Below are 12421 nucleotides of genomic sequence, written 5' to 3'. Positions count from 1 at the left end.
AGTGACCGGTTACACAAACAGCATACATATCTTGCTCATTATTAGTTATTAGGTATTTTTAGTTTAGGTTGTTATGACTGATTTATTATTTGTATATTCTGTACCAATATGAAATTGTTTGGAGTACTAAAAAGCACTAGTTTAGAGTACTCAGGAATACATTTAGTTTGGTCTCAAATTGATCTTCATTCTCCTAAGATTAGTGCTGTAAGTCTTACATGATATATGTATATATATATATATATATATATATATATATATGTGTGTGTGTGTGTGTAAACGGAGTAGAATATGAGGCCTATTTATCAAATGTTTGTCTGACCTGATCAGACAGTGCGGATCAGGTCCGACAGACATCGCTGAATGCGGAGAACAATACGCTCTCGGTATTCAGCATTGCACCAGCACCTCTTGTGAGCTGCTGGTGCAACGCCGCCACCTGCAGACTCGTGGCCAATCGACCACCAGCAGGGGGTGTCAATCAACCCGATCATACTCGATCGGGTTGAATTGTGGTGATTCCTGTCCGCCTCATCAGAGCAGGCGGACAGGGTTATGGACGCTGCTTCATAACTGCTGTTTCTGGTGAGTCTGAAGACTCATCAGAAACACGGGCCCACAAGCTCCATACGGAGCTTGATAAATGGGCCTCTCTATCTCTAACTTATAGAGGTATAAGCTATTTGGTATTTGGAGCGCAAGACCAAAGAATGGTATAAATATATATGTGTATAGGTAGAAAGTAGTAGTACGGGAAGTAATAAATAACTATAATATAATATTAACAATAGAAAAAAATTAAAATAATAAAAAGATTGAGATCAAAACTAGCTGTCAAAAGGTGATAGGTTAGTAAGGGCGAATATCCAAGAGCACACACAGTAACACCTATACTTGGGCAGTGACTGTAGGTTGTGAAGGTACTTACATAGGCGCCGATTCGTGCCAAGGACCTCAAGGGATCCAGCTTCAGAGGAGGAGAGACGTGTAGCGATTACGTCATCACTGCACACTCACAAGAACTGCCATATCCCTGGTAACAGCCAGAGCACCAATGGCCACATCCCTGGTCAAGGCTGCACAAGGGAGCGGCGTGACAATATATATATCTCACCAACAAACAGAAAGTAGCATCGCGCTCTGCCTTACCCTACATAGCTTCTCCGTGGCACACTGGAGCGTGGGGGATGATATCACACGTCCAACCAAGGGTCCACAACGCTAAATAGGTAAAGATAAACAAAGGATTTTCCAGGCACTCCTTGAATTGATAAAAAACCCAAACTTCTCCATCATATTAAAAACAGAAAACAGTATCAGCAGCAAGACACCGCTTTTGGTAGATTCCGTGTATGTGAGGACTGTTGGGATCCTATGCAGCAGACATTTTTTTTTCCTGTGAGCAGTGAACAAGTTTTGAGCATGAAACATGTCTGCTGCATAGCATACCAGCAGTCCTCACATACACAAAAGCGGTGTCTTGCTGTTGATACTGTTTTCTGTTTTTAATAACATGGAGAACTTCATAGAATAAAGTTTGGATTTTTTAACAATTCAAGGAGTTCCTGGAAAATCCTCTGTTTATATATAAATTCACAGACCAACATACTTCAGCTGCCCCACTGCCCTCTGCAGCTAGCTGAATTTAAAGTATATTTGCCACAGTCTTTAAAGAATATTCACAGACCAACATACGTCAGCTGCCTCACTGCCCTCTGCAACCAGCTGAATTTAAAGTATATTTGCCACAGTCTTTAAAGAAAATTCAAAAACCAACATACTTCAGCTGCCCGACAGTCCTCTGCAACCAGGTTGCCTCTGGAAGATAGTTATCTCATTATATTTTACCCTGTTATTACTAATGTGTGTGTTGTAATATGTATTGGCTATTATTTTTATTCTTTATTTTAAATGCATATTGGAGCATATTGATGGACCATATATCTTGCTTGTTCATTGTTTAATGGTTTTATTTCCCTCAATGGATATCTCTTATCTCTGTAATTTGTGAACTTTCCCTATGTTTTTTGCCTGAATTACCCCTAGCTCAAATGTCCATAGATACCCCCTCCCTTAACTTTTTTTGCAGACCAATCTGACACAAATATATCTCTCTCCCTCAGCTGAATTTAAAGTATATTTGCCACAGTGTTTAAAGAGAATTCACAGACCAACATACTTCAGCTGCCCCACAGCCCTCTGCAACCAGGTAGCCTCTTGAAGATAGTTTCCCTCCCTCCCCACCCCTCACCCAACCCACCCCAAGCTCATTCCCTCATTTATAGATAGTCTCCCACACAACTTTCATTCTGCTAAACTGACAGCTGCAAACACTGATCAACACATCCTTCCATTCCCCAGAAAATTCCATTCCTAGCCTTCCAGCTAGAAAATGCCTCTCCTTTGTGCACTGTGATATCCACAGCTTACTACCAAAAATCTTTGCACTGCAAGCTTGGTGTTTACAATACAAGCCCAAAATCATTGTGACCTCTGAATCGTGGCTAACTGCAAAAATACCTGACTCTGCCATTGTAATACATGGGTATTCATGCCATAGAATTGACAGAGCAAAGAGAGGAGGCGGCATTGTAATTTATGTGGACAATTCCACAAAGTTCACCCCCTTACAAAAATCTAGCTCTCCTGCTACCTTTGATTTCCTTTCTGGCACAATTGAGATCCTGTGCAGTAAATCAATCATTGTTGCAGAAATCTACCGCCCACCTAGCTCCCCTGTGCATTCCATTTCTGACATAGTACATCTCCTTAGTGAAACCATAGCTCAAAACCCAAAAAGTGAAATTTTAGTTTTTGGAGATTTTAATATTGATTGGCTGAATCCAAAAAATAACAGTTGTCGCTCGCTGTTTAAATCTTTGCAGCTAACGCAATTAATCTCCTCCCCAACTCGCATTAACATCAAAAGCCATACTCACACCCTGCTAGACTGGATTCTCTCCACTTCTCCAGACCAAATCCACAAATCCACTCCCAACCCTCCACTGTTAATGTGGATAACCAAACTCTGCAACTCCCCTTAGAAGTAGCAAATGCCTTTAACAATTATTTTGTCGGATGCTCCACCACCCTGATTGACAAACTAATAAATGGCACGCATCCTGAAACTACAAATGTGGATCAGGCCCCACTAAAACAGCAAAGACCCAATATAGAGAAGTTACATTTTAGACCTGTACCAATCTATGTCATTAAGAAACACCTTAATAATCTAAAAATGAAAAACCAGTCTGGACCTGATCAAATCCCAGCAATGCTGTTGAAGCTCAGTGCGCTGGCAATTGCTAAACCTGTCACAACCCTAATTAGCGAATCATTGATATCTGGATACATACCCAAACTTTGGAAAGCTGCAAGAGTAGTGCCTATTCATAAAAGTGCAGATTTAACCTTGGTTTCTAACTATATCGCCCTATATCATTGCTCCCAGTATTGTAAAAAATCTTAGAAAAATGCATCCATACACAATTATGCGAGTATTACCATACTATGAAACCATAGCTCAAAACCCAAAAAGTGAAATTTTGGTTTTTGGAGATTTTAATATTGATTGGCTGAATCCAAAAAATAACAGTTGTCACTCACTGTTTAAATCTTTGCAGCTAACGCAATTAATCTCCTCACCAACTCGCATAAACATCAAAAGCCATAATCACATCCTGCTCGACTGGATTCGCTCTACTTCTCCTGACCGAATCCAGGAGGCAGGTGTTCTCCCTAGCAATTTCAGTGACCACTGCTTAGTGTACTGCGTGCGCAAAATAAAGGCAACTAAATCCTCTCCCAAGGTTAAAATAACCAGGTCCTTCAAAAAATGTAATCTTCAATAATTTCTAAATGACATTAAGAACCTCCCCGGCACAGATTAAACCTAATCCCAGATCTAGACTCTGCAGTTGAATTCTTTCAGTCTGAACTCCTACAAGTTTGGAATTTACATGCCCCGTTGCGTAAGGTGAGAGTAAAAGGAGCACACTTGAATTGGATCACAGCTGACCTCATTCAAATGTACCAGTTTCGGGATTCATTGTGGTCAAAGTTCAAGCATACTGGCTCTATGAACGATCACTGTGTATATAGAAAATGGCGAAATATATGCACTAAACAAACAAAAATTTCTGTGAAAATCTGAACAATAACATATCTAACCCTAGAAAGTTTTGGAAACTCATAAATAACCTACAAAATCCACAAATCCACTCCCAACCCTCCACTGTTAATGTGGATAACCAAATTCTGCAACTCCCCTTAGAAGTAGTACTAGCAAATGCCTTTAACAATTATTTTGTCAAAGATGCTCCACCACCCTGATTGACAAACTAATAAATGGCATGCATCCTGAAACTACAAATGTGGATCAGGCCCCACTAAAACAGCAAAGACCCAATATAGAGAAATTACATTTTAGACCTGTACCCATCAATGTCATTAAGAAACACCTTAATAATCTAAAAATGAAAAACCAGTCTGGACCTGATCCAATCCCAGCAATGCTGTTGAAGCTCAGTGCGCCGGCAATTGCTAAACCTGTCACAACCCTAATTAACGAATCCTTGATGTCTGGATACATACCCAAACTTTGGAAAACTGCAAAAGTAGAGCCTATTCATAAAAGTGGGGAGTTAACCTTGGTTTCTAACTATGGCCCTATATCATTGCTCCTAGTATTGTCAAAAATCTTAGAAATATGTGTCCATACGCAATTATGCGAGTATTACCAACAATCTAACTATCTGACCCCTGATCAATCAGGTTTTCACCCAAATCACTTCACTACAACTGCCCTCCTAAAAGTTTGCAACAACATCCAAACTGGCATGGAACAAGGAGACGTAACTGGAGCTATTTTCCTTGATTTTGCAAAGGCCTTTGACATAGCAGACCACGAAATACTACTGCTCAAACTAAAAAACTTTGGTATTGCTGATCATCAGTTAACCTGGTTTCGATCATATGTATCGGATCGATTACAATATGTCTCCATTTCTGACAGTGACTCCCTCCCTCTCCCAGTAACGTGTGGTGTTCCCCAAGGTTCCATGCTCGGCCCCCTTCTATTAACATTATTTATAAATGATCTGCCTAATGTCTGCAAATCATCAACTGTACACATGTATGAAGATGACACAGTAATCTATGCAAACAATTCTGATCTGCCGCAGCTTGAAGCAGTGCTCTAAGACCAGTTCACAGAGGTAGAAAAGTGGATCTCAAAAAACAAACTCTTCCTAAACACTGACAAAACTGTCACAATGATCTTTGAAACGGGACCTAAATTACACAAATTACAAAATTCCCATCTACGTATCAAATCAAAATTCAATTGCACACTGACAGCAGTCCACTCTTTCAAATACTTGGGTATGTTGTTAGACCCTAATCTATCTTTTAGCCTCCACATAGAAAAACTTGCATCTAAACTTTATCCAAAACTAGGTGCCCTGTACAGAAACAAATCCTGCCTCAGCCCTAAAGTAAAGGAAAAGATTATACAGCAAATGCTGATGCCTATAATGGATTACGGGGACGTAGTATAAGCACCTGCACTGCAAACTCACCTTAATAAACTTAATACATTGTATAACTCGTTCTGCCGCTTTGTGCTACAATGTAACTACAGGACCCAACATTGTGACATGCTAAAAGAACTAAACTGGCTGTCGCTGGAATCAAGACGCACCCTCCATCTTTCCTGCCTTGTGTTTAAGAGCCTTTCTGGGAAGCTCCCACCTTGCCTGAGCAGAATGCTCTCCCCGGCTATTCCCACTACCTATAACCTCTGATCCAATACCAGCACATTATTTAGCTTGCCTCAATACAAAAAGAAAGCAGCTCGATCCTCCTTTTCCTACAGAGCACCACAATTATGGAATGACCTCCCGCACACTTTCAAACCTTCCCCAAGCCTAATATCCTTTAAGAGATCCCTCTCTACGTATCTCAAAACAGAATGTACCTGTCATGGTTGATTATATATTTCCTACCTGTTCTACTGTATGTTACATTTTTGCATAAATTGTGTATTATTATTGTTTTTGAATTTTATTGTACCCTATTGTATCAATGTAATGTTTTGTGGTTCCAGGACATACTTGAAAAGAAAAGAAATCTCAATGTATCCATCCTGGTAAAATATTTTATAAATAAATAAATATATATATATATATATATACACACAAAGTACAGTATCTATTCAATGCAACTCCAATGGTATAAATCATGTAAATGGTGAATTTTGCTCACACAGCATCCATGACACTTCTTATTGCCAGTCAAATACATAAAAAAATGTCAAGCCAGAGTCCTCTTAGTACTAGAACATTTTTGAGCATTAAAATATACAGACACAAAGAATTCCTCTTAGCCTCATGCCAAAATCAGACCAGATCAATTACCTGGCTATTTAGCCAAGCCATATGTCCGTTCTCTTTACAACGGTCTCTAATAAAATCTTAGATCTGACTTACGACCCTGCAGCCCTGTTTGCAAGTTACAATCAGATCAGTCTCCTGAACCTGCACATTCTGTGTTAGTCACATACCCAGCTCAGATCACACCCCTGGCTCAACAGTCATTCACAAACTCATTTTAGAGAAAGTCCTGTTGCCCCATCATCAGCCACATGCCTAAACATCATACCAATATCAGACTGGACAACTCACCTTTACCTGTCAATAGTATTATGGTATGGGAGTTTTATCTCCCTAAGATGTTTAACAAAAGTGTCAAATTGGGCTCAAAATTAACACTGAGCCATAAAAAAGGCTAGTGGCTTAATTTTTATTCAAGAGCAAGGTAGGATCTTCTAGGGAGGTTGTTACAAAACATATGAAGCAGATACAATGTTCTTACCATTGTTTATTGTTTAATGGAAGAGCCTTGAAGACCTTTTCGTAACCATCAAGCAAATGTTCCATGGTGTTATCAGCGTATTTGAGACCAGCATTCCAGACCTGCAAAAGGAACATGGAATAACAATATAGCTATAAAAAATGGCACACTAAAATTATACAAAATCGTTTTAAAAAGCTATAAAGGTTTTTCTTGGAGCTTTACAATGTTACAAATAAAAATAATAATAAGTATTATTATTAGATGTTGATGGATCATAAATTAATATGTTTTGTCAGCTTTCAATATAACCTGAAAACCACTTGAAAACATATTTTACTGGCTTTGCTTGATTTAAAAAAATAAAAAGGGTTTGTTGATCATTGAAAATAGGCATTACAAGGCTTATTAGATGAACTTACCTGTAATAAAATGTAAACTTACATAAAAACATGATCTTACCTGCAATATCCATCTAAGGTGTAGGCCTAATGTGACATTAAATACTTTGAGATTGTAAAATAAAAATTAGGCATTGTAATAAAACATTACATCATACATTCATTATTTATTTTGCTTACTTTGTGTAACAATTATTTATGTCCTTGAGAGAATAAACAAATGTATAGCCTAGGTGCCTTCAAAATGCTCCGAATTGCCTTTTTTCATTTACAGACCAGATCTCTCTTTCTCTCTCTCTCTCTCCTTAGTTATGAACAAAAGCCAGCAAAAAGACTTGCACCAAGTATGAGGCGATGAACATCGGACTGTTGTTAACTAGCAGTCATCGATCTTGCGTCTATTCGGCTTTTTCCAAACTTTATTTATACCATCTCACTAAACGCCGCCACTATATTAAAATGTTTAACCCCTATCCCACCGCTCCCCGACCCCGCCACAAACTAAATAAACCTATGAACCCCTAAACCGTCAGCCCCCCCACATCACCAAAAAATAAATTAAGCTATTAACCCCTAAACCTAACAACCCGCTAACTTTAAATTAAAATTACAACATCCCTAAAATAAATTTAAACTTACCTGAAGAATTAAAATAAACAATATTAAACTATTAATTAACCTACCCTAACTATTATTCTACAATTAAATTAAACTACCAATTAAATAAAATAAATGACATATTAAAAAACCTAACCATACCGAAATTAATTAAAATATACAATTAAAAATTATTAAAAGTACTAAATTACAGAAAACAAACAAACACTAAGTTAAAAAAAAAAAAAAACTAAATTACGAAAAATAAAAAAACACATTATCAAAAATAAAAGAGAATTACACCTAATCTAATAGCCCTATCAAAATAAAAAAGCCCCCCAAAATAAAAAAACCCTAGTCTACAATAAACTACCAATGGCCCTTAAAAAAAAATACAAACACCCCCCAAGAGTAAAACCCACCCACCCACCCACCACCCAACCAACCAACCCCCCCAATTAAAAAACCTAATTGGAACAGCCTGATTGGAACAGCCAATAGGATGAGAGCTGCTCAAATCCTATTGGCTGATTGGAACAGCCAATGGGATTTGAGCAGCTCTAATCCTATTGGCTGATTGAAATCTTTCAGCCAATAGGAATGCAAGGGACACCATCTTGGATGGCGTCACTTGCATTGAAGTTCAAGTTTACGGCGGCGACCGTATGAAGAGGATGCTCCGCGCGGATGTCTTCTGGATGGACCCGCTCCACGCCGGATGGATGAAGATGGAAGATGCCGTCTGGATGAAGACTTCTTGCCGGCTGGATGGATCCTTCAAGCGGGACTTCAATAACTGTAAGTGTTAGGTTTATTTAAGGAGGTTTTGGGTGGGTTTTACTTTTAGATTAGGGTCTGGGCATGTAAAAGAGCTAAATGTCCTTTTAAGGGCAATAACCATACAAATGCCTTTTCAGGGCAATGGGGAGTTTAGGTTATTTTTGATAGTTTTTTTATTTGGGGGGGTTGGGTGGTGGGTTTTACTGTTGGGGGTGTTTGTATTTTTTTTTTACAGGTAAAAGAGCTGATTTCTTTGGGGCAATGCCCCACAAAAGGCCCTTTTAAGGGTCATTGGTAGTTTATTGTAGGCTAGGGTTTTTTTTAATTTTTTTTATTTTGATAGGGCTATTAGATGGTGTAATTCTTTTTTATTTTTGATAATGTGGTTTTTTATTTTTCATAATTTAATGTTTGTTTGCTTTGTTTGCTTGTTTTTTGTAACTTACTACTAGATTACAAGTTTTGTCGGTAAAGACTTGCGTTGCTAGCGAGCCGTTTTTTTCTAGCGCTGACTTTAAACAACGCTGGTATTACAAGTTTTCTGAATGGCTGCGTTAGCCTCAGAAAAGTGAGTGTTGAGCAAATTTAGCGACACTTCTCACTGTAATACCAGCGTTGCTTATGGTAGCGGTAAGCTGGCTAACACGTGCTCGTGCACGATCTCCCCATAGGAAAGAATGGGGCTGAGATGGCTGAAAAAAAACCTAACACCTGCAAAAAAGCAGTGTCCAGCTTTTAACGCGGCCCCATTGTTTCCTATGGGAAAATACTTTCTAAGTCAACACCTAACACCCTAACATGAACCCCGAGTCTAAACACCCCTAATCTAACACTTATTAACCCCTAATCTGCCACCCCAACATCGTCGTCACCTGCATTATACTATTAACCCCTAATCTGCCGCTCCGGACACCGCCGCCACCTACATTATACCTATGAACCCCTAATCTGCTGCCCCTAACATCGCGACACCTACCACCTACATTATATTTATTAACCCCTAATCTGCCACCCCCAATGTTGCCTCCACCTACCTACAATTATTAACCCCTAATCTGCTGCCCCCAACGTTGCCGCCACTATACTAAATGTATTAACCCCTAAACCTAAGTCTAACTTTGTAATTTAGTATAGGGTAGAGAATTTTATTATTTTGGGGGGCTTTTTTATTTTATTAGGGGGATTAGATTAGGTGTAATTAGTTTAAAATATTGTAATTTCTTTTTTATTTTCTGTAATTTAGTGGTTTTTTTCCGTAATTTAGTTTTTTTAATTTAATTGTAGGTAGTTTAGGTAATTAATTTAATTATACTGTAGTGTTAGGTGTAATTATAACTTAAGTTAGGGTTTATTTTACAGGTATATTTGTATTTATTTTATCTAGGTAGTTATTAAATAGTTAATAACTATTTAATAACTATTGTACCTAGTTAAAATAAATACAAAGTTGCCTGTAAAATAAAAATAAATTCTAAAATAGCTATAATGTAACTATTAGTTATATTGTAGCTATATTAGGGTTTATTTTATAGGTAAGTATTTATTTTTAAATAGGAATAATTTATTTAAATTATAGTAATTTTATTTATATTTATTAAAAATAGATTTAAGTTAGGGGGGTGTTAGGGTTAGGGTTAGACTTAGGTTTAGGGGTTAATACATTTAATATAGTAGCAGCGACGTTGGGGCGGCAGATTACGGGTTAATAATTGTAGGTAGGTAGTGGAGATGTTAGGGACGGCAGATTAGGGGTTAATAAAAAAAATATTATAGTGTTTGCGAGGTGGGAGTGCGGAGGTTTAGGGGTTAATACATTTATTATAGTGGCAGCGATGTCCGGTCGGCAGATTAGGGGTTACAATTTTTTATTATAGTGTTTGCGATGTGGTGGGGCCTCAGTTTAGGGGTTCATAGGTAGTTTATGGGTGTTAGTGCACTTTTTAGCATTTTAGTTAAGAGCTTCATGTTCTGGAGCCCATAAAACTCTTAACTACTGACATTTAAATGCGGTAGGAGTCTTGGAGGTAGAGGCTGTACCGCTCACTTCTTCCAAGACTTGTAATACCGGCCTTAGGAAAATTCCATTAAAAAGATAGGATACGCAATTGACATAAGGGGATTTGTTGTAGCCAAAAGTCGCGGAAGAAAAGTGAGCAGTACACCTGTTCCTGCCAAACTCGTAATACCAGCGGCATTAAAAAGCAGTGTTAGGACCCCTTAACGCTGCTTTTTAAGGCTAACGCAGAACTCGTAATCTAGGTGTTATTGTTTGTTTTTTTCTGTAATTTAGTACTTTTAATAATGTTTAATTGTATATTTAATTAATTTCAGTAGGGTTAGGTTTTTTAATATTTAATTTATTTTATTTAATTGGTAGTTTAATTTAATTGTAGGATAATAGTTAGGGTAGGTTAATTAATAGTTTAATATAGTTTATTTTAATTCTACAGGTAAGTTTAAAATTATTTTAAGATAGGGATGTTGTAATTTTAATTTAAAGTTAGCGGGTTGTTAGGTTTAGAGGTTAATTGCTTAATTTATTTTTTGGCGATGTGGGGGGTTAACGGTTTAGGGGTTAATAGGTTTAGTTAGCTGTAGTGATGTGGGAGGCCAGATGTTTAGGGGTTAATACGTTTATTTAGTGGCGGCGGTGGCAGGAGCGGTAGAATAGGGGTTAATAACTTTATTTAGGTTGCGGCAATGTCAAGGCAGCAGATTAGGGGTGTTTAGACTCAAGGTTTATTTTAGGGTGCTAGATGTAAACGTAACTTATTTTCAACCATAGAAATCAATGGGATATCTGGCAGCTATGACGTAAGCATCGGTCTGCGCCGGATTGAGACAAATTTCAACATTTGCCGGTCTGTAGGCTTTGATAACTAGGTCGGATCAAGCTCGCAACAATTACGCTGTGGAATTCTGGCATATTTGCGGTTGACAGCTTGATAGATGGGCCCTATGAGTTTTTCTGTAATGGTAGTTTTTTATATTTTCTTTAATGTTCGCTTTTTTAATGTAATGTTAGTTCTTTTCTTAATGTAATGCTTGGTTCTTTTTAAAAAGAAAAAAATATTTTTGTTTTTGTTTTGGTAATTTAGAGGTCTCAGGTAGGGGTGTTAGGGGGTTAGCTGGTTAGGTGATTTAGAGGTTAGTGGGTATTTTGCAATGTGGGGGTATGGCGGTTTAGCTTTTAATAGTGTAGCGGGTACTTTGCAATGTGGGGTTATGGCAGTTTAGTGGTTAATAGTGTAGCGGTTGCTTTTTTGATGTAGGGGTGTGGAAGTTTAGGAGTTTATACAGTAGCAGATACTTTGCGATGTGGGGGTCTGCCGGTTTGGGGGTTAATAGTGTAGCGGGTACTCTGCAGTGTAGAGAAGTACTTTGTGGTGAGTTATGTCATGGTTTAGGGGTTAATATTGTAGTTTAGTGCAACTTTTTCCTCTGTCCAAACTCTTTACGTGAACTTTTAGGTTACATTGAAAGTTTAAGCGTAAAATGTGATTGCGCTTGAGTGTTAACATTTACTTTCAACGTGTGAGCGGACATTGGCGCTTAATGCTGCCCATAGAAAATATGGAGAGGGAAAATTACTGCAAGTTCATGTAAACAAATTAGCAGTCATTTAAACAGCGCACCACTTGTACTATGGATTCAAGTGAAAAAAACACTACAAGCTTGCAATTCTGTTTATGCTCCTCATGATATGGGTAGCGCATCACTCGTAAACTGGCCCAAACTGTTTAATTAATCATTTGTGTATGGAATCATAAAAAAGTTTACAATCCCTTACT

At 37.9% G+C, this 12421-nt stretch overlaps 1 protein-coding gene across 1 annotated transcript in view; it reads right to left on the bottom strand.

Annotated features, from left to right (window-relative positions):
- LOC128638847 (uncharacterized) overlaps window positions 1-12421 on the bottom strand; it is a 231332-nt gene that overhangs the window by 80923 nt on the left and 137988 nt on the right. The window contains exon 4 of the mRNA XM_053690982.1: window positions 6874-6974. Within this exon, the coding sequence (XP_053546957.1) occupies window positions 6874-6974 (101 nt within the window). The remainder of the gene's footprint in view (window positions 1-6873; window positions 6975-12421) is intronic.

The sequence above is a fragment of the Bombina bombina genome, chromosome 1 (genome assembly GCF_027579735.1).
Source record: "Bombina bombina isolate aBomBom1 chromosome 1, aBomBom1.pri, whole genome shotgun sequence".
NCBI lineage: Eukaryota > Metazoa > Chordata > Amphibia > Anura > Bombinatoridae > Bombina > Bombina bombina.
This window is presented reverse-complemented; position numbering and strand designations above follow the sequence as displayed.